General features: G+C 46.6%; 2 protein-coding genes across 2 annotated transcripts in view; both read left to right on the top strand.

Moving 5' to 3' along the window:
• LOC309378999 (uncharacterized protein) overlaps positions 1 to 23,301 on the top strand; it is a gene marked incomplete at its 5' end in the record, with an annotated part of 437,816 nt that overhangs the window by 207,189 nt on the left and 207,326 nt on the right. The gene's annotated exons all lie outside the window — the stretch shown is intronic.
• Positions 20,928 to 23,301, top strand: part of LOC309372613 (uncharacterized protein C14orf132) — a 34,731-nt gene continuing 32,357 nt past the window's right edge. Inside the window, exon 1 of the mRNA XM_081916348.1 lies at positions 20,928 to 21,394. Coding sequence (XP_081772474.1) covers positions 21,368 to 21,394 — 27 coding nt within the window. The 5' untranslated portion in view covers positions 20,928 to 21,367. The remainder of the gene's footprint in view (positions 21,395 to 23,301) is intronic.

Raw genomic sequence — 23,301 nt, 5'->3', positions numbered from 1 at the left:
GAGCCAGCATGGTGTAGTGGTTAAGAGTGGTAGTCTTGTAATCTGGGGAACCGGGTTCGCGTCTCCGCTCCTCCACATGCAGCTGCTGGGTGACCTTGGGCTAGTCACACTTCTGTGAAGTCTCTCAGCCCCACTCACCTCACAGAGTGTTTGTTGTGGGGGAGGAAGGGAAAGGAGAATGTTAGCCGCTTTGAGACTCCTGAAGGGGAGTGAAAGGCGGGATATCAAATCGAAACTCTTCTTCTTCTTCAAATCAAACCTCACTTGCTTACATTCACCTATTTCCTTGACCTCCTCACACCTCCCTTTTTTGTATTCTAATTCAATTTGTTATTTCAGCAAATCCTTCCAACCTTATTTTTATCTTAATAATTTATCTTAATATTCTATAATTTTACATTCTCTCTTTCACCACCTCATTTTTACTTAATCCTTTATGTTATTTCCACTAAAACCACATAATTTTCTTTTCCCAAGCTCTTTCTAACAATCCTTAATTTTGCAATATTTTTGAAGATAAACTTTAAATTTTTTCCAATCTTCTTCCACCGACTCTTCTCCTTGGTCCCGGATTCTGCCAGTCATCTCAGCCAGTTCCATATACTCCATCACCTTCATCTGCCATTCTTCCTGGGTGGGTAGATCTTGTGTCTTCCAATACTTTGCGATGAGTATTCTCGCTGCTGTTGTTGCATACATAGAAAAAGTTCTGTCCTTCTTTGGCACCAATTGGCCGACCATGCCCAGGAGAAATGCCTCTGGTTTCTTCTGAAAGGTATATTTAAATACCTTTTTCATTTCATTATAGATCATCTCCCAGAAGGTCTTAATCCTTGGGCACTCCACCAAAGGTGAAAGAATGTACCTTCAGTCTCTTTACATTTCCAACATTTATTATCAGGCAAATGATAGATTTTTGCAAGCTTGACTGGTGTTATGTACCACCTGTATATCATTTTCATTATATTCTCTCTTAAGGCATTACATGCCGTAAACTTCATACCTGTGGTCCATAACTGTTCCCAGTCAGCCATCATAATGTTATGTCCAACATCTTGTGCCCATTTAATCATCACAGATTTCACCGTTTCATCCTGAGTATTCCATTTCAGCAGTAAGTTATACATTCTTGACAAATTCTTAGTTTTAGGATCTAACAATTCTGTTTCCAGTTTTGATTTTTCCACCTGAAAGCCAATTTTCTTGTCCAAATTATAGACCTCCATTATTTGATAATAATGAAGCCAATCTCGTACTTTGTTTTTTAGTTTGTCAAAACTCTGCAGTTTTAATCTGTCTCCTTCTTGCCCCAAAATTTCCCAATATTTCGGCCAATTTGCCTCCATATTGAGTTTTTTCAGAGCCTTAGCTTCCATTGGTGACAACCACCTTGGCGTTTTGCTTTCAAGCAAGTCCTTATATCTTATCCAAACATTAAACAATGCTTTCCTGACAATATGGTTTTTAAACGCTTTGTGTGCTTTGACCTTATCATACCACAAATATGCATGCCACCCAAAAACATTATTGAAGCCTTCTAAATCCAAAATATCCGTGTTTTAAAGAAGCAGCCATTCTCTCAGCCAGCAAAAAGCGGCTGATTCATAATTGAGCTTCAGGTCTGGCAGGGAGAAATCTGCTTCTTGTGCAGTGTGCCATTTTATCTATGCAAGCGACAGCAGCCACTTCTGTAACTATGACATGAAAAGCTGCCAATTGAATGGCCCCTTTGTGTCCATGTGTATGCATGTCCTGTCACAGAATCACAGAGCTGGAAGGGACGTCAAGGATTATTTAGTCCCACCGTTGATTTGATTGATTTGTTTCAATTATATCAAATCAAACACAACTCTGTATACAGTGGTACCTCGGGTTCCTGAGCCCCGTTCGCATCCTGAAGCAAACGCATCTGCGCATCTGCGTGTGCGCGGGTTGCGTTTCACCACTTCCGCACATGCGAGTGATGTCATTTTGACCGTCTGCGCATACGCATGCGGCAAAACTCAGAAGTAACATGCTCTGTTACTTCCACGTTGTCGCAGAGCACAACTTGACTTGAAGCACATTTATCCCGAGATACGACGGTATAATGTACACTGAATGTCCCAATGCAATCTGTATTATGGCTCAAAATAATATCAGCACAAAACATATAAGTACAGTTGCAAGGAACTTGAAAAAATATATATAGTCTTGAAAATTGCTATACAATATAACCGAGATTGAGAGTTCAATAGTTCAATGGTGTAGCAAATCTTGTCAATAAGACTGTATACACAAAAGACTCCAGCTGACAACAAGACGTCGAGGTAAGGTCTTTGTTTCGTATGCCTTTTTCAGGTTACTCCAGATATATTGGTAAACGTCAAGTTCGTGCTCATAATTAGGTCAGCTCCCAACTTGCATGGGCTCTCAATTCCTAGTATAATGCAGTTTAAATTATAAGCTTAAGGCTGTGTACACACAACATTTTATTCTGGGGGGCCAAGTAGTGGTTTTTTTCTACATAGACCTCATGCAGTCTAGATCTACTGTATTTTTTTTAAAAAATGCTCCTGAAAACCAGTGGCATTCATGCTCCAGCACCGGGGGGCGAAGAGCAGATGGGAGCATGGCTGGCGTGCGTCCCGGGGCCATCACATGACACCTGCAGGGGCGTGGCGCATGTCCTGGGGACATGGTGCACCACCCGTGGGGGTGTGGCGCCCAGAGTGGGGGGGGCAGTTGCGATGGCACCCCACCGGGATCATGGTGCCGGGGGCGGTGCGCTCCCCCACCCCCTTCTTCCTTCCCCAGTGCTGAAAACTGGTTTGATTCCGGAAATAAAAGCTTGCCGCAGAATGATTCTGCATTACCCTGCAGTGTGTCTGTTTGAAAACGGATGTAGGCAGTTACAGCAATTGTGGGTGATAGTGTAACCATTTCTTTCTTCATTCACCTGAGACACGTGCAGGGAGGAAGAGACATGGACAACTTGATCATTATTATTAAGTAATGTCATATCAAATTGCCACAATAATAACCAGGATCTAGATGGATGACAGGATGTAGAATTCTTTTTGCAAATACAATAGGATGTCCTTGTTGTGTGGCTATTCCCTCCCCCCCACAGGTGGAATAAATGAAGACAACGGACACAGAGTTTTAGGTTAATGGGCGAAAATGGCCACAACTTTATTGATTACAGGAAAGAAGGGTATTGGCTTTAGGCATTGGCCCTAACCGACTATCCGGTCTGACCGGGAAGGGTTAAACACCAACAGGGGGAGCCACCCGAGATGCATATCCCTAGGCGCTCCCCGAGGGGTTACCGCTCGGGGGCGCGCTTTAGGCCCTAGCCTCCGTAGGTTTCGGACGAGGCGTCGCCCCTCGGAGTCCTTTAACGAACTACCCTTCAAGCATTGGGGGAGGTGATGGCGTTCCTCCCCCCCAACCTCATCTGCATGACAATACCCCGGCCAATGCCTACCGCCAAAACCGAGGGAGTTGTGACGATTTGCTACGAGGTAGGCGAAAAAACCAAGTGGCTCACCAAACCAGCCAATTAGCCAAATGGAAAAACTCCTACCAGGCCCCTTGCGGCGACCAGCCGAAGCCCATAGCAAGGTCAGTGGCAAAACCTAAAGGGCGGGTGACCGCGTCGTCTCCAGGGAAGAAACGGGGCGAGCCAGGGGCTGCCCTGACCTTAAGTGGCCCTACGAAGGCCCGCCCCTGCCGCCAGCCGATTGGCTGGCGCCACAGGGTATGCTAATTAGGGGAATCCCTGTCTCCCGCGAGGCTGACGCCAGCCTCGCGAGAGCGAGTGTGGGCGGGGTTGTGATCCCACAACCCCCCTTCCTCCTGACGATCGGAAGGGGCATTGTGTCCAATTTGACTTTCAGAAGAAAGAGCTGCTCAGGTTGCATTTTCAACAAATATGTTTGCATTTAAAGTGTAGCTTGATTCAAAGACCATCAATAAGAAATTTTGACCATTGACTTTCAGTTCAATGACTTTCAGTGGGATGATGAGTCAACAAGCAGATTGTGTAGTAAGTGCAAGTTAAGTTAGCTAACAGAGCCTATAGATCTTTTATAAAAGAACCTGCCCACAGAGGTTCTTTTATTTTTAAGAGTACCGCAACTACAGCTGGCAAAGGGGCAATTTTACAGGATGACAACCAGAAATACAGGATTTGACAGCCACAAATACAGGGTATATAGCGGTCCATGTTTTTCCACACAGCAGACAGGCGCACTTCACGGCTGAACACGTGCACCCTGAAAGCAAGATTGGAGCGAAATTTGACAGGTGTCTCATGGTGAAGTAGATTAGTAGATGAAGCTCGCTTGAAGTAGGAGTGGGGGTGGGGCTCCGTTTTTGAACTTTTCTCCCCAAAGCTAGACTCGGACTATTTCTGTGAAAAGTATTACTTTAGAAAATTTGATTTGTAACAAAGGTTGTCAAAACGATTTCGGGGCCTCTTGTTTTGGAAACCAGCTCCAGAAAGAAGATTGATTTTTAAAGCAAGCCTACAATGTCCCCCAACCCAACTAGAAGCTGTCTTTAATTGGGTCAGATATTTTGTCCACCAAAAACAGCTATCCTGATGTTGTGTGGCCCCCACTACCCCCAAATAAACAGGCAGGGCAACATTGCTTCAGATCACATCAGGGCATGACTTTATTGATTACAGATGTATACGTTCGGCATAGGTATTGAGTATAACTATCAAACCACGAGCCCGCCTGCTGGAATATACATATGGGGTCAACCCAAGACAATAGAGGTACTATGACACACATCAAGAAGGGATCCCTTGTGGGGCTGCCACCTTGAGGAGTGCTATGGTCCTAGCCCCCACCTGGACATTTGGACAGAAGCAATTCCTTCCAGGAACACGGGTGGCACTGTGGGTTAAACCACAGAGCCTAAGACTTGCCGATCCGAAGGTCAGCGGTTCGAATCCCTGTGACAGGGTGAGCTCCTGTTGCTTGGTCCCTGCTCCTGCCAACCTAGCAGTTCAAAAGCACGTCAAAGTGCAAGTAGATAAATACTTCTGGCGGGAAGGTAAACAGCATTTCCGTGCACTGCTCTGGTTCGCCAGAAGCGGCTTAGTCATGCTGGCCACATGACCTGGAAGCTGTACACCGGCTCCCTCGGCCAATAAAGCGCGATGAGCGCCCCAACCCCAGAGTCGGTCATGACTGGACCTAATGGTCAGGGGTCCCTTTACCTTTAATTCCTTCCAGGTCCCTTTAACGCAGTGCTTCCCAAACTTGGTTCTCCAGCTGTTTTTGGATGACAACTGCCATTATCCCTAGCTAGCAGGACCAGTGGTCAGGGATGGTGGGAAATGTAGTCCAAAAACAGCTAGAGAACCAAGTTTGGGAAACACTGCTTTAATGGGATACCCCTAAAAACTGGAGGGGCAGGCAGAGGCTACAACCACCCCTCCGCCAAAGACTAAGGCTTACCCAATGCCTAAACCACCAAAGTTGTGAGAATTGCGATTAGGCAGGCGGAACCCAAGAACCAGGCCAATTAGTCCAATGGACAAAATCCTACCCAGCCCTGAATATGGTGACCAGCAATAGTCCTTAGCAAGGTTAAGCACAGGCAAAATCCAAGAAAAGGGAAGGAAGGTGGGAGATCTCATGAGGAACTGAATAAAGGAGGTGGAGGCTGGTGGGTTTTATATACTCAAGGTGGACTGACATCTGCCAGCCTAGGCTGATCCACTGCTGGGGCTCAGCCAGTACTGCAGCTTGCCCACGATAGACCAAATTGTGGGCAGGCTATGGTCCACTTCCCAGGCTGGTGTGAGGACCATTTTGGGTCAGGCCGACCTGGGAAAACTGCCCGAGACATGCTCCCCATCGGATGAAAAGGTGTGGGGAGCCTCTGTCCCGCAATGCCACCTGACCAGGAAAGGTAAGCAGACTTGTTTGACTCCAACACCTATAAGCCTGGGCAGTATAGTTAGTGGTCGGGGATGATGGGAGCTGGAGTCCAGCAACATCTAGAGGGCAGGAGGTTAGGGAAGAAAGGCCTAATCCAATATATTGTATATTATCACTGGCAGAAGCTCTGCAGAGTCTCAAGCAGAGCTATTTCAAATAATCTGCTAACCAATTCTTATAACGAAACAGTGGAAATTGAACTAGAAGCAATCAAGTGTGCTCTGCCACTGAGCTATGGCCTCTTCCAATGACCTCCTAAGTCATTAACTATCTATTAAATAAAATATCAAAAGACCTACATGTCCAGGGTATGTTTTCAGAATGTGTTTTTTATTTCAATTTTTGTGTGTGTGAAGTCATTTTAAAATTGTTGGACTACCATCAGCCTCAACCAGCATGCTCAATGGTCAGAGTAAGGTAGCCCAACAATATATGGAGCCCCATATGCTGTAAAATACTGATTGCTGCTGCATGTCCAATGTGTTGTTGTTGTTGTTTAGTCGTTTAATCATGTCTGACTCTTCGTGACCCCATGGACCAGAGCACGCCAGGCACTCCTGTCTTCCACTGCCTCCTGCAGTTTGGTCAAACTTATGCTGGCAGCTTCGAGAACACTGTCCAACCCTCTCATCCTCTGTCGTCCTTCTCCTTATGCACTCAATCTTTCCCAACATCAGGGTATTTTCCAGGGAGTCTTCTCTTCTCATGAGGTGGCCAAAGTATTGGAGCTCAGCTTCAGGATCTGTCCTTCCAGTGAGCACTCAGGGCTGATTTCCTTAAGAATGGATGCGTTTGATCTTCTTGCAGTCCATGGGACTCTCAAGAGTCTCCTCCAGCACCATAATTCAAAAGCATCAATTCTTCGGCGATCAGCCTTCTTTATGGTCCAATGTAAATATTGCCAAAACAGGGCTGCTGCATGTTAGGTCCCATCAACTGTTAACTGCTACCAGCTGTCTGTGTCAAACTGCTGTCCAAATTAAATCTGTGTGAACCATGAACATATCAGTGCAGGTTGTTAAATACTGTCAGAAGCTGCTGTCAGGTGTTTTGTTTTCTTGTTCCAGTATCGATGGCTACTGCATGCCAGCTGTCAAACACTGCAAAACGTTGAGCTATATAATTGTCAATTGATAGTGCTGGATACTAAATTTTCAATTGCTGCTTACTGGCTATGCTAACAATGCGAGCATAAAGGTAAAGGTAAAGGTACCCCTGCCCGTACAGGCCAGTCTTGACAGACTCTAGGGTTGTGTGCTCATCTCACTGTAGAGGCCGGGAGCCAGCGCTGTCCGCAGACACTTCCGGATCACGTGGCCAGCGTGACGAAGCTGCTCTGGCGAACCGGCACCAGAGCAGCACACGGAAACGCCGTTTACCTTCCCGCTATAAAGCGGTACCTATTTATCTACATGCACTTAAGGGTGCTTTCGAACTGCTAGGTGGGCAGGAGCTGGGCCCGAACGATGGGAGCTCACCCTGCTATGGGGATTCGAACCGCCGACCATGCGATCGGCAAGTCCTAGGCGCTGAGGTTTTACCCACATCGCCACCCGCGTCCCTAACAATGCAAGCATATCTGCCACCAAAACTGGCAAAGTATCTTACAAACAACCTTTTCCAAGAAAATGAATTGCAATTCCGCATTAAGTGTACATTAAGAATGGCCACCCAAAAAAGGTATTGCTGAGTTGGAAAACATTCAGAAAACTCTACACTGAAAGGTTACAGCATTTCAGGACTTTTTCTATAGAGCTGGTGAACGAGGATGTGTGACAGAGGTATATAAGCTTATGCATGGTTTGCAGAAAATGGATAACAACACTTTTTCTCACTCTCTCACAATACTAGAACTCAGGGCTATCCAACAGTGGTGTAGCATGGTGGGTCACAGAGGTGGCTGCCCCAGGCAGAAAATTGTTAGGAGGAGCAAAATTTCAACACCTGGTGCTGCCTCAATATAGCTGCACACTTCCATCGGTGAGCTCCATTGAAAACAGCTTCTCCATACAAACCATGGAGTGACCTTGTTAACCTCCAGTTAACAACATTTTGGGATCTTTCCAGACAACAGAACGACTGTTCTTATCTTTGTAGCCGAGATCTCTTGGGCGATGTGGATGCCGTTAGGCAGTTGAATGTGCATTCATATTATTTCCATTTCCCTCCCACCCACCCACCCCTTCTGTGTGGCCCCGGGCACTGGCAACTCATGCTACACCACTGCTATCCAATGAAGGTGGCTGTTGGAAGATTCAGGGCAGACAAAAGAAAGTACTTCTTCACACAGCACACAACTGAACTAGGGAATTTGGTCCCGCAGCTGGTCCCGCACCACCAACTTACATGGCTTTAAGAACAAATTAGACAAATTCATGGATCTATTGATGGCTGCTGGCCACAATGACTATATTCTGCCTCTCCTGTCAGAGGCAGTATGCCTCTGAATGTCAGTTGCTGGCAATCACAAGTTTTCAGTTCAGATCCTGTTTGTAGGCTGCTCATAGACATCTAGTTGGCCACTCTGAGAACAGGACACTGGACTCCATGGCTTTTGGCCTGGTCTAGCAAGACTCTTCTTATGTAAGACAGCCTCTATATGGTGCCCTGTACATACATTACTAGCTGAGGTGAACATGGCTTGTAGCAGTACTGATGTGGCTCATCCTGCCAAAGGCTCTTGTCATCTGTCAAAGCGAATCCATCATCCCCTATAAAATATAAAGCACCTGTCAAACCAAACATGCCATGAACTAATCAATTCGGAGACATTGTTGTCATAATGAAACAAATTGCCTATCAAGTCAAGCACTGGGGAGAATTCAAGGCGCACGCAGCGGGGTCAGAATTCATTGATATGATAGATGTATTTATAAAAGCTTATCTGCATCATGGCTTTTAACGAGGCTTAAACTTAGCATGTCCCGAAGCTGGAAAAGGTACCTGACGTGGCACTGGCATTGGAAGAAAAGTTCTTATTTTTCCCAAGTAAGCAACGGATCTTAATACAGAACTTGGTTATTCACAGGTGGATTTCTTTTATTTTTTACCCACCAAAGTTGTTTGCAGGCTAATGTGCCTCACTCACTCACTCACCCAGCTTTACACTTCTGATATGGCCAGGAACTGGTGTTCCTGTGATAAGAACATCAGGAAAGCCTGTTGGATCAGGCAAACAGTCCTCACACTGGTCCGGGAAGTGGATCATAGCCTGCCCACAAATTGGCCAATGGCGGTCAGGCTGCAGTACTGGCATCGCCCCAGAGTGGATCAGACTAGGTTGGCTTTGGGGTATATAAGCCCGGCCATCCTCCACCTCCTCTTTCAGCCGTCAATCATCCTGTTTGGTTGCAATCCAAATTCTCTTTGCACAGGACCGGGAGGGGGCAGTGAATGGGTAGGACAGAGATGTCCCTCCTCCAAGCCCTGCCAGCCTGCTCTCCCTTCTTTCAGTTCCCTATCGTATCCAGTTTTTAACCAGAGTAGAACAGGGCAGACCTTGAAATAGGGGGCACCATTAGGCAGAGTGATTTAAGCAGCAAAATGCTACGTATTTATTCTTGCCTTTTAATTTTACCAGCAGGGGAGAAGTTGGTGTAGATGGGAATGGGGTCTGCCCATCCCTGGTCTAGACTATTGTGTGCCACACAACTGACAAAACCACCACTCATCAATAAAGCGACCCCAAGCTGTCATTCTGGAGGAAGAAGCGAATGAGGTGGGGAGGCTGTTTGCAACACTCTTCCCTTGTAAACTCACCCAGAGTCCCAATAAATCCACTCTTCCAACCCCCTCCTGCTGTTTTATGTTTGCTTGGCAGAACTCATCCAGGAGGCAGGAATGCAATCCTCTTGTTCAACTGTAAATCAGTTGTGCCCTACTCATTGGAGACTCTGTGAATAGGCATCTATCTTCTCGCTGCAAAACTAAACATTACAGTACAACCGTGTGCCATGTAAGATTGTCGCCTGCTTCTCTGGGTTGCAAAGCATCCTCAGGAGGGAGGGATTTGCAGGAAGAAAGGGGCAGAAGGGGATCTGGTGTCCATTGCCATTCCTATTTCTCTCTGAAACATCCTCTGCCAGCTGCTTTTTCCTTCCGGACGTTTCATAGCTATGTGTATTTTGCAGTGTGACTCTGGAATACTATGGAATGAAAAATGGCTTGTGTTAAGGAGTTTCAGAGAGAAACTTCCTCCTCCCTCCCCACCTCTCTCTCCCTCCTCCACCTCCTCCCTTCCTCACTCCAAGGGTGCTTTTCAAGGGAAAAACAGCCAGTGGGCTTACATTACATGAAGCCCTTGCTGCACATGACTTGTCAAAGAGGCAAATGATACTAGGATTTTTTTAAATCAGCATCACTGCAATATGCTTCCTTGTATCATCTTTCACTTCAAGGCTAGGAACAGCATCTCAACCAATCTGCAGGGCACCATAATAACAGCTGATTCTGAGAAAAGAGGGAATCAGCTACCGTTGGGGAGAGAAATGAGACAAAATTGGTCTCGCAAGGTGCTAGATGCACATGAGAAAGTTGCCGTGATAATAATGGCTGGTGTTGGGGTTGCGGAACGATTCAGATCCCTTCTGCTGCCTTACCTTTTGCCTGTTGCTTTCAGGAGTCACCATGATGGCTATCCAAGTTGTAGTTCAGTGGTAGAACATCTGCTTTGCACCCAGAAGGTCCCAGTGTCTCCAGGTTGGAAAGTCTGGAAAGTCACTGCCAGTAGATGTAGACAGTACTGAGCGAGATAGGCCAATGGTCAGACTGTATATGGCATTTATTGACCTGACTAAGGCTTTCGACACTGTAAATTGTAATGCCCTGTGGACTGTGCTTCTGAAAATTGGCTGCCCAGATAAATTTGTAAACATCATTCGGCTCCTCCATGATAATACGACAGCAACAATCGCAGATAACAATGGCTCTCAAAGTGAACCATTCACAGTGGGATCAGGTGTTAAACAGGGTTGTGTTTTCGCCCCAACTCTAATCATTATCTTCATTGCCATGATCCTACACTTTGTCAAAGGGAAACTCCCCACCGGAGTAGAAATCATATATCAAACAGATGGAAAGCTCTTCAATCTGAGCAGGCTGAAAGCAAAGAGTAAGGTTACCGTAACTTCCATTATAGAGCTTCAGTATGCTGATGACAATGGAGTGTGTGCACACTCAGAGGATGACCTCCAAAACATCCTAAATATTTTTGCAGAAGCTTATGAAAAGCTTGGCCTATCACTCAACATCCAAAAAAACCAAAGTGCTGCACCAACAAGTACTAAATAACCCCTCTGCAGCACCACAAATCCAACTCAATGGTGTAACGTTGGAAAATGTCGATCACTTCTCCTACCTAGGCAGTTATCTTTCCACAAGGGCCAACATTGATGCCGAAATCCAGCATTGTGTGGCTATTCCCTCCCCCCCACAGGTGGAATAAATGAAGACAACGGACACAGAGTTTTTAGGTTAATGGGCGAAAATGGCCACAACTTTATTGATTACAGGAAAGAAGGGTATTGGCTTTAGGCATTGGCCCTAACCGACTATCCGGTCTGACCGGGAAGGGTTAAACACCAACAGGGGGAGCCACCCGAGATGCATATCCCTAGGCGCTCCCCGAGGGGTTACCGCTCGGGGGCGCGCTTTAGGCCCTAGCCTCCGTAGGTTTCGGACGAGGCGTCGCCCCTCGGAGTCCTTTAACGAACTACCCTTCAAGCATTGGGGGAGGTGATGGCGTTCCTCCCCCCCAACCTCATCTGCATGATAATACCCCGGCCAATGCCTACCGCCAAAACCGAGGGAGTTGTGATGATTTGCTACGAGGTAGGCGAAAAAACCAAGTGGCTCACCAAACCAGCCAATTAGCCAAATGGAAAAACTCCTACCAGGCCCCTTGCGGCGACCAGCCGAAGCCCATAGCAAAGTCAGTGGCAAAACCTAAAGGGCGGGTGGGTGGGAAACCGCGTCGTCTCCAGGGAAGAAAGGGGGCGAGCCAGGGGCTGCCCTGACCTTAAGTGGCCCTACGAAGGCCCGCCCCTGCCGCCAGCCGATTGGCTGGCGCCACAGGGTATGCTAATTGAGGGAATCCCTGTCTCCTGCGAGGCTGACGCCAGCCTCGCGAGAGCGAGTGTGGGCGGGGTCGTGATCCCACAACCCCCCCTCCTCCTGAAGGTCGGAAGGGGCATTGCCTGAGCTCTGTGAGTGTGGCTTTCTCCCGATTGAAGTGCAGAGTGTTTGAGGACCGGGACATTCACAGGGAAAGCAAAATGCTTGTTTACAAAGCTATTGTACTACCAACCTTACTATATGCTTGTGAAACATGGACCACTTATAAACGCCATCTCCAACTCCTCGAAAGATTCCATCAACGGTGTCTCCAAAAAATTTTACACATCACTTGGGAAGACAGGCAAACTAATATCAGTGTACTGGAAGAAGCAAAGATCACCAGTGTTGAAGCAATGATTCTTCAACATCAACTTCATTGGACTGGTCATGTTGTGCGGATGCCTGATGATCGTCTTCCAAAGCAACTACTCTATTCTGAACTTAAAAATGGAAAGCGTAATGCTGATGGTCAGCAAAAGAGGTTTAAAGACCATCTCAAGGCAAATCTTTAAAAAAAAATGTAGTATAAACACTGACAACTGGGAAACACTGGCCTGCGAGTGCTGCAGTTGGAGAATAGCCTTTACGAAAGGTGTCATGGGATTTGAAGACACTCAAACTCGGGACACAAGGGACAAACATGCTAAAAGGAAGGCACGCTTGGCAAATCCACACCGTGATCAACTCCCGCCTGGAAACCAATGTCCCCACTGTGGAAGGACATGTGGATCCAGAATTGGCCTCCACAGTCACTTACGGACTCATTGTTAAAACCATGTTTATGGAAGACAATCTTACTTGGCTACAGGTGATCACCAAAGAAGAAGACTTCTGTTAGGAAGCCTGTCATTTGCAGAAGGTGGTATCAGCTTCTCCAAGAAAACATCTGGAGCAATGGACTCTGATCCAGGCTCAGGAACGCAATACCTCATGGACCGCCTCTTTCCATATCAACCTACCTGGACCCTGAAATCATCTTCTAAGGCCCTTCTTCGTGTGCCTCCTCCTTGAGAGGTCTGGAGTGTGGCAATGCAAGAACAGGCATTCTCTGCAGTGGCTCCCCATCTATGGAATGCTCTCCCCAAAGAAGTTCGCCAGGCGCCTTCATTATACACCTTTAGGCATCAGGCAAAAATGTTCCTTTTTAACCAGGCCTTTGGTTGACCTGATCAACATCCTATGCCCTTTTAAAATGTGGCTTTTTGGGGGAGGTATTATTGGGTTATTGTTTTTATTTTAATTTTATTTATTGTGATCTTTTTTGTGAACTGCCCTGAGACCTCCGTGCATAGGGCATTATATAAATTTAATAAATAAATAATAATCCAGAGTCCTAAAAATGCCAGTGTTCTGGCTGGCGCTTTACAGTGCACGTCCTTAAGTCTGAATTGCCCACAGACCCAGGACAAGGATTAAATATCCTTTTGATGGTGCTGTATTGAGAAACAGTCCTTGCTGATCTACTGTAAATCACCCAGAGAACCATCTGTAGATCTCCATTGACCTTCTACTTATCTCTGGTCTAGGTGAGGCCATAAAACTGGGCCAGGCTACACAAAGAGATTCATTAACTCCAGGGTTCCAATTAAGCTAATTTATTTAGGAACAAATGAGAAAATCGATTCCAAAATGGGGGGGGGGGAATAAAACAAAACACAAGAGTTAACTAGCTAACCTTTATATGTGAGCCAAAAATAGAACAGTGTGCATTTCAAAAGAGCTTACAAGCAGGGCCTGGGTGTCTACAGGCAAAGAGTCAGGCCTCTTGACCAATCCCAAGAAGAGCCAGGAGAGGTGGGCACTGGAATTCCAATGGTCCAATCAAATAGCTCCAAATGGCCATGGTCTTTGGTACATCCTGCGCATTCCTTTAGATAACAATTTGCTGAGTCATGCCAAGGCCTTCCGCTGATTCAGATTGTGGTGCCTACAGATGCCTGGGCAGGCCTATGCATAGTTTTAGCTCAGAGGCTTGCTATAGGAAAGAGGGAGGGACCACTGGTTCATCACAAAGGCCAGATGTCGAGATGAGTTGGGGCCTTTCTTGTAGGGCGAGGCTGGAGAATCTTTTCCAGCCTGAGTGAAGCATTCCTTCCAAGGGGAACCTTCCAGTGGGGTTCTCTATTCCAGTATGGAGGGGTAACAGATACAAAGCCGTATCCTATTCTGAATAGGATGCCTCGCAAGAAAAGGGAAAAGTTGACAGCTATAAACAGATATGCTTCTTACCTCTGTAAAAAAAGTAAAGGACCCCTGACCGTTAAGTCCAGTTGCAAACGACTCTGGGGTTGCGGCAATCATCTCACTTTAGTGGCCGAGGGAGCCAGCGTTTGTCCACAGACAGTTTTTCCGGGTCATGTGGCCAGCATGACTAAGCCACTTCTGGCGAAACCAAAGCAGCGCACGGAAATGCCGTTTACCTTCCTGCTGGAGTGGTACCTATTTATCTACTTGCACTTTGATGTGCTTTTGGACTGCTAGGTGGGCAGGGGCAGGGACCAAGGAACGGGAGCTCACCCCGTGGCAGAGATTCTTACTTCTGTACAGTAGACTAAATTCCAGCTGTGCAAAAGCCAGAGGTTTGCACACCCTTCCATCCTGGCACTATTGCAGTTCAAGGACACATAACAGCCAGCCAAAAATATTTTGAAGGGGCTGCAGAGCAGGACCAGTGAGAGGTGTGGACTGGGAAAGGGAGTGTTGCCTAGTCAGAGCCCCAAGGGCAGACAGGGAACTGGGGGGGGGGGCTGCATTTGGCCACCAGGCCTGAGGTTCCCAACCTTTGGCCTAGTGGACCCTACTACATGTTCCCTACCCCACCAAGATTCAGGTGGACCTTGCCTTACAGGAGCTCTGCCATTCTGAAAATACTAGTTTCCTTTGTCAGGCTTTTAAGCAAGAATATACATACAGTGGTACCTTGGGTTAAGTACTTAATTCGTTCCGGAGGTCTATTCTTAACCTGAAACTGTTCTTAACCTGAAGCACCACTTTAGCTAATGGGGCCTCCCGCTGCCACCGCTCCGCCAGAGCACGATTTCTGTTCTCATCCTGAAGCAAAGTTCTTAACCCGAGGTACTATTTCTGGGTTAGCGGAGTCTGTAACCTGAAGCGTATGTAACCTGAAGCATATGTAACCTGAGGTACCACTATATTTCATCTTCCCGGGGGTCCTTTTTTGCTGTTTGAGGCAAGATCTCTGCCGTGTTCTCCTTTTTATTCTTATATGATTTTTTCCCGGCTTAAATTTTGTGTTTACTGTGCTCTTATCTTGCAATCCCCCTGGAAGGCCCTTTTGATGGAAAAGGTGGCACTGAAAGCAGATGAACAAAAGAGAAGGGGCAAAGAGCACCAGCTTCTTCTCCCTGCATTTTCACTTCACAGATCCTGCAACAATGTTCTGGTGCATTTCCCCCCATTGTTCCCCTAAAATACCTGTGCAGGCACATTTCTGTCACATTACGCGGGTGGGCGGCTGGGAATTCCATCAAATTACCGATTATTTATTCAGGTCCCTAAGTGGTGCTGAAGGATGAATGAAAAATGTAAAGAGTTCCTTAAGTGCATTTTCTTCTGGCAATTCAATCCAATCAGGCTCTGGTATTAAAAATTCAGCATCTCTCGTCTGCTTTCTGTTGTAAGGAAACAACAGGGGAGGGGCGGTTTGCCAGACATTCTGCACTCTGTCTCCAGGCAGGGCTCCTCAGATCCATTTGGACGGGGCTCACCAAAGGCAGCAAACCTCCAGATGCTTCGCTTGGGTGAATCCCATGGGGCTCCCTAGTGCAAAACACAGAACACAATAAAAATGGGATGGTGTTCATGTAGGGACAGTGTTTAATTGACAACACTGTACATGAATTTAAAGGTTACCACTCAGGATACAGATTTATTTTGTGTTAAGTGTGATGGGTATTCAGCTAGGTTTTACTCAGAGAATAGGCCCACTGAAATTAATGAACATGGCTAAGTTGGGGCCATTCGTTTTGTTAAAAGAATCCTAAGGTCTCAAATATAAATTAAATGTTCATAAATGCACAAGGCGAACACATGCGTAAGTATATAAACCACATGTCTGAAATAGTACAGCAATCCTGACTCTCCCAAATTGACCTCAAATATTTCTCTGCAAGGAGAAGGGAAATGGGAACCCCACCCCCCATGTCTTTGCTTACAGATCCTGTTTAAAGGACGTATTTGTGTATGAATAGGGTGAGCTTGTGACCTGGATTCAGGAACTAAACTATTAACCATCACAAAAGAATGGCCAGGCTGCCCAGGTAAAGCAATCAGTGACTATTATCAAGTACCCTGGCAAGCAGGATTTCTGTTGTAGACCACCTCCTTCAGTAATGTATGTGTGATGTTTCAGGGGGGTGGTCTTGGGCTACAGGGTGTTGTTGTTGTTTAGTTGTTTAGTCGTGTTTGACTCTTCGTGACCCCATGGACCAGAGCACGCCAGGCACTCCTGTCTTCCCCTGCCTCCAGCAGTTTAGTCAAACTCATGTTGGTAGCTTCCTGTCACAAAGGAGCCTCTACTGAGGCAAGATGGACACCGAGGAAGCCTCTCTGTGGAGAAGGACATGGAGATGCCAGCAGTAGCCTGAACAAACCTCGCTGGCCCTGCCCACTTGTAGAAGCACACATTTACTTGCCCAGAGCAGGAATGCTTGCCATTTGCTATGTTAACAATATCACCAGATCTATACATTTATTAAACACTGGCAGAAATAGAAACCCAAGTTCGAATTCTTCTGGCAGCAAGGGCCAGGACACACTCTGTATAGCCTACCTTTCAACCAATAAGAATTGCCGGGATGATAATAATAATAATAATAATAATAATAATAATAATAATAATAATTTTTATTATTTGTATGCTGCCCATCTGACTGGGTTGCCCCAGCTACTCTGGGTAGCTCCCAACAGAATATTAAAAACACGATAAAACATCAAACATTAAAAACTTCCCTAAACAGAGCTGCCTTCAGATGTCTTCAAAAAGTCTAACAGTTGTTTATTTCCTTGACAACTGATGTGAGGGCATTTCATGGGGCAGTTGTGACTACTGAGAAGGCCCTCTTCCTTTGCCCTATTGAAAGATTAAAGAGGGGGGCAGACAAAAATGGTCCTAGCTATGATGGGGACTAAGGCACTAGCAGAAGAGACTTGGAAAAAAGCTAGACAAATACATGAAGCATGTGAAGGTGTGAGGGAGGAAACTGAGGACTGGTGGTTCCCCTGTTTTCTGGGTCTGCCCCACTACCAGACCTTCACTTCTCTAGTCCAGAGGCAGAATACAATTGTGGGTGGATGGTTCTCTCCATCTTGTGAGATTAAAAACAGGGAACTTTGCTAACTGGGCCATAAGTCCCATCCAGCAAGCTACCAGTAATCCTTGCATTCCAAATGTTTGTATTGTTTAAAAGAGGTCTAAGAAAGGAGAAATTTGAATTGCTTTGGAGACTAGAACACGACATACAGAAACGCAAACACACATAAATACAAGCACATTTTTTTAAAAATCCTCTTTGGAAGCCAGACTCAATTGTCAAATTTCGTTAGATCTGCTTTATGAAGCAAAAGCAGAGCTTATGCACACATTCAGTGCAACAAAGGATTTCCTACTATGCCGCAGGAAATCTGACAAACCCAACGATTCACTAATTGACGTATGTTCCAGTGCTCTGAGCGGGGAGGGGGGGACGACAAAACCCTGTCCTCCCCCTTTTGAAGTAAACAGCTTTAAAGCAAATATTCACGAAGCACTCTAATAACCCATAGTCTGTCTTTGAGTGATGCATAGATGTCTATGAGAAGGTTCAGTTACTCCCTGGTAAGCATGTATAAGATAGCATGTATAAGATATTGCAGCCTGCATCTGGCTTCCCAGGTGATGTCGAGTTACGTATTGCATAATTTGTCCAATGCACTAAGTCAACCTTTGCCAACTTGGTGCCCCCTGTTGTCTGGTGGCGATGGGAGTTGTAATCTAAGCTGCCCAGAGGTCACCTGGTTGATGAAGGCTCTTCTAAGGCATGGGGATATTTTATTTGTTTGTTTCTTTATTTAGGAGAATTAATTAGAGAATCCCTTATGAGGAAAGTGTTAAGTTGTGGGTGAACATATCAGACGACACAGCAATTCTTCGGACAGCTCTTGTTTATTCACAGGCCAGAACAGAACTGAACTGAAGGGTTCAGCCAGCCTGCTTATATAGAGCTCCACTACAACGCAACAGTAACAACTTTCTGTAACTATCCAATCACTGAACGTCACTTTCAATTCCTTATTTGCATATGTGGACCTGAGTGAAAACTATCTACAGTATCCTCCTGCTGGCCCAGGGTGAGAACTTCAGTACATAACAGAAACTTTGCAGCACAAGGGGACAAGATCGAAGTTTTATAAAATTATTCATGGCCTGGAAAAAGTGGATAGAGAAAAAGATTTCTGCACTGCTACAACACCTGAGCCTCTAGTGACAAAGCTGCATCTAGGAGCACTGCTAAATCATGTGTGCTAAATCAGGAGTGTGGTGGAGTCTCCTTCTTTGGAGGTCTTTAAGCAGAGGCTTGACAACCATATGTCAGGAGTGCTCTGATGGTGTTTCCTGCTTGGCAGGGGGTTGGACTCGATGGCCCTTGTGGTCTCTTCCAACTCTATGATTCTATGATTCTATGGTTCTATGTACCTGCTCCTTCCAAGGTAGGGCACCCAAATCCAGACAGGCAACTAATCTATTTATCAGGCATGAGAGCCACTCACCCACAGAGCCCTCCCCCTTCCTAGGCTTCATACTGAATTTCTCCCCTCATCCAGCTTACTGCAGCAATGAGGCAGTGCACTGGTCCAGGGCCACAAAACTACAAACAATAGGAGTCCCCACATAGGGTAACACAAACAGCAACATGACCTGGAACTTTGTGAAAACTTAAAATGTACATATATTGAAGTCTCATGGTTGCAATGTACTTTACAGACAATGAATAAACCTACCAATAGTGTGGAGTGCTGGTAAGGGTTGGTATTGACATTATTATTATTATTATTATTATTATTTATATACCGCCCTATACCCACAGGTCTCAGGGCGGTTTACAGAATAAAATCAAAATATAAAACCACAAAATCCATAATCGAAATAAGAACAACAATCTAATAACACCTCCTCCCAACCCACATTTTAAAAAGGCATAGGATGTCAATCAAATCAACCAAAGGCCTGGTTTATTAGAGTGTGCATGTGCACAGGCACAAATATAGATGAGAGATGCTTCATGAGTCATAATGTCCTTTTTGCCCATGGCCCCATACTCCAAGTTACCTTGCCGCTTCAAATGCCATAAAGTGAAACCTATATCCATGTTCTCAATGCTGAGTAATAAACAAACCATAAATCTAGAAGAAGTGAAGTTGGGGAGAGTCAGCTAAATTACTTTCATTAGAGCAAAATTTATTAAAGTGTATTTTACCTATTTATGAAGCGCACAGAATGCTTTTCACCACAGTGTGGTCCACACCTCACAGCTTCCAATCAAACACAATAAAACCAGGACAATTAACGTTAAAAATACAGCAGCACAGACTTGGCCTGAGAGAACAGATATGCTTTAACTAGGCAGAAGCAGCAGCAGCTTATCAAAGGTGTAGCCATCAATATTTTCCTAGGCAGGGATGGGGAAAATTCCAGAGTTAGGGTCCTGGTTAAACCACAGAGCCTAGGACTTGCCGATTAGAAGGTCAGCGGTTTGAATCCCTGCGACGGGGTGAGCTCCCGTTGCTCGGTCCCTGCTCCTGCCAACCTAGCAGTTCGAAAGCACTTCAAAGTGCAAGAAGATAAATAGGTACCGCTCCAGCGGGAAAGTAAACGGCATTTCCCTGCGCTGCTCTGGTTCGCCAGAAGCGGCGTAGTCATGCTGGCCACATGACCCGGAAGCTGTACGCCGGCTCCCTCGGCCAGTAAAGCGAGATGAGTGTCGCAACCCCAGTCGGTCACGACTGGACCTAATGTTCAGGGGTCCCTTTACCTTTACCTTGTTTTCACCACCCTGAACTATTTAGTACAGGCCCACTCCTGATCCTGGTGGGGTGAAGGGTGGGGACACTCCATTTCAACATCTCTCCTTGCAGAGAACTGTTTCTTTATCCTTACTCTCTGCTCCCTGCTACATAACCAAGTCCTGATACAGGAAGTCCTCTCCTCTTGAATCATAGGACTGTGGAGTTGGAAGGGAGTTGGAGGATCATCTAATCCAGGTATGTCCAACAGGTAGATCGTGATCTACTGGTAGATCACTGGACATCTGTGGTAGATCACCGGTTCCCCCCAAAGAAGTCTGCACCCCTAAAAAACGAGGCTTTCCTCCTCCCAAATAAAGCTCAACAACTTTGACCTGAACCCCCCAAAAAGGGGTAGATTACTGCCAGTTTTTAACTCTGTGAGTAGATCGCAGTGTCTTGGGAGCTGGCCATCCACCTCGATCCATTGCAGGAATAGGGGGATCGAACCTGCAACCTTGTCGTCATCAGCACCGCGCTCTAACCAACGGAGCTATTTCTTATTCCATAACTGCGCAGCTTGCTCAGGAATCTTTGGTGAGGCGCCTTGTAAAAAAAAAGAAAAAAGAAAGCCTTTTGAAAATCTAATGAGCGCTTACGAACAACGGAGATGCTGTACGGCTGGGGAAACAGAAGTGACCTGTTGAACGTCTGCCTGCCTCTCATATCATCCGGGCATTTTTTTTAAGGCACAGGAGACCTGCCAAGGGGGAACACACACACACACTCCATCTGCGTGTGCGTAATGTGTGTGTGTTTGGCATCGTAGCTGGGGACTCAGGTGGTTGGCTGGCTTAGCAATTTCCTTTGCGCGAGGCAGAAGCCGGAGCAGGAGGCGGAGAGGGGAGAGCCTGTCCCCCTTTGTCTGCTGCTGCTGCGACTGAGCGGCCCGGGAAAGGGGGCGTGGCCAGGCAGCAGCGAAGGCGGCTCCTCGCGCGGACTAGTTGCTTGTGGAGACTCCAGCTGGCGCCGCCGCCGCCGCCACAGCCAGCATCGGGGCGGACCATGTTCCGAGGAAGCTGGGGACAGCCAGGCAGCCGCGCGGGCTCCGCCACCCCAAGGAGCTGGAACTGGTAACGCGCCCCAAGCTGCTGCTGGGGGAGGCCCCTCCCCAGCCCCCCAGAGACGAAGCCACGCCGGGGGGCAGCAGCAACCTCAGCACCAGCTTCACCGCCAGCTCGGCGAGGAGCACCAACAACAACAGCGCCAGCAGCAGCAGCAGCAGCAGCACCTCGGGATCCAGCAGCACCATGGATCTCTCCTTTATGGCCGCGCAGGTAAATGGCGAGAGGCGGCGTCCCCACCCCACCCCATCGAGGGTCCGCTGAGCCTTCGAACCGCCCCTCTCCGCGCCCTCGAATATTGGGAGGGGGTGGTTTGCAACAGCGGACATCCCCCCCCCCCCAAGATGCGTGGGTCATCCGTCTCTGACATCCATAGCCGTCGTGATGAATGAAAGGGGATTTTGCGTAAAGCGCTTAGGATTCCAGCGGAACCGCTTTGAGGTTCTGGGCGACTAAGCGGAATACAAGTCCCGTCGAGTGAATACAGTGAAATGAATGGAGGAGGCTTTGGATAGAGGGGCGACCTCGAAGCCGCCCCTCGCTAGGAAAGGGTGTTGCGGTTGCACAGGTTTCTGGGTGGATGCTTTGAGATGCACTGACCCCCCCTTCCTTTTCTATTTTTAGGCGAGGAGCAGGAGGAGGGGAGTGGGGAAGCCTCTCTCTCCCTCTCCCCCTTTGTTACTTTCCAGTAACAAGAGGTTTTAGGGCTTAGTGAAATAACCCCGAAAAGAACGTGGGGATGGGGGGGGGGATAAAGAGGTTTGTGCAAGATTTTTGTTTTCCCCTTTATTTTGAATGCAACAAGCCGATTTCCCCCTGAAGGAGATGGAGGGCTGCGTCTGCCTTGCAGCAGCAAATAATAGAATTCTCCAACTGCACTGATTTCTTTCAATTGCTTAAGACGTTTCTGTCCCACTTAATAATTTGCATTTCTAATAATAATAATGTATTACCCGTCCGTCACCCTAAGGTCCCAGGGTGTATGCAAAATTCAGTATGCTTGGAAACCTGTTAACTGTGGGATAATTAGATTTGGTGGTGTGTAGCATGAGTAAGTACACTTCCCTGTGGGGATAGGGCAGATGGGTAGGAATAATTTTCAAAATCCACCCCCCCCCCCGAATACTTCTATGTATATATAATGTAACAGCACTATCCTCTATGTTTACTCAGAGTAAGCCCCACTAAGTTCAATGGGATTTACTCCCCATTATATAGATATAAGATTGGAGCTTTACCTGTGCTTGTCTACTGGAAAATAAGCCCCACTGTCCTGCTCTGGGCCTGATCCATTCCTCTTTCCATCCTCTCTGTCTTGACCTACCCAGCCAGCACAGCCATGCTGACTATGGCTGATGGGATTTGTAGTCCAAAACATCTGGGAAGTATCAGGTTAGCAAAGTTCGATCTACTGTTAGATTTCTGGCTTGCCGTAAATAACCAAGGATTTCCAACACACAGTTGTTTAACAATAGCAGCAGCAGCAACAAAAACAACACACACACACACACACACACACACACACACAGAGTTAGCTACTGATATGAGTGGGGGACAAGGACTTAAGGGAAAACAAGTGCAGTTTTGTATGCAAATACTGAGAACTGAGTTCCTAGACATGCATACCACAGGTGCTCTGTTCCTTAATTCTAAGGGTGTATCCACCCCTTTCCTAAACCACTATTTTCACAGAATCATAGATATGTATTCTGGACTGGACTGGACTAGGCTCCAGCTGGCGGACTTCAGTATTCTAGGGTAAAAAAAAGTCGATTCTGCAAGCTTGATGTCTGCCCACCCCTGCCTTATGGCAAAAGGTTTAGTAGAGCCTCAATGAAGGATTAAAGTTTAATTTCCTATATGGAAGAGTTGAAGGGAGAAAGCTCCTGCTGATTCTTATCTCCCCAGCTGGTTTCTTGACTGACCTCATATAGTGTCACTGAAGTCGGTCATAGGATGATCAGTGTTAGGAACTGAGATATGAAAGCTAGGAGCTAAATGGCACCTTAAACCTAGGTTATGGGGCACAACAACGGAATGTCTCGGCACACTTTTTTAATAACAAGAATACAAAGCTGAAAATGAATGAAATGAAGCTAAAATAATATGTTCATTTTTCA

The sequence above is a fragment of the Podarcis melisellensis genome (genome assembly GCF_964234715.1).
Source record: "Podarcis melisellensis genome assembly, chromosome: 1".
In the NCBI taxonomy this organism is placed as follows: domain Eukaryota; kingdom Metazoa; phylum Chordata; class Lepidosauria; order Squamata; family Lacertidae; genus Podarcis; species Podarcis melisellensis.
Note: the sequence above shows the minus strand (reverse complement) of the source record. Positions and strands in the feature narration are given on the sequence as shown.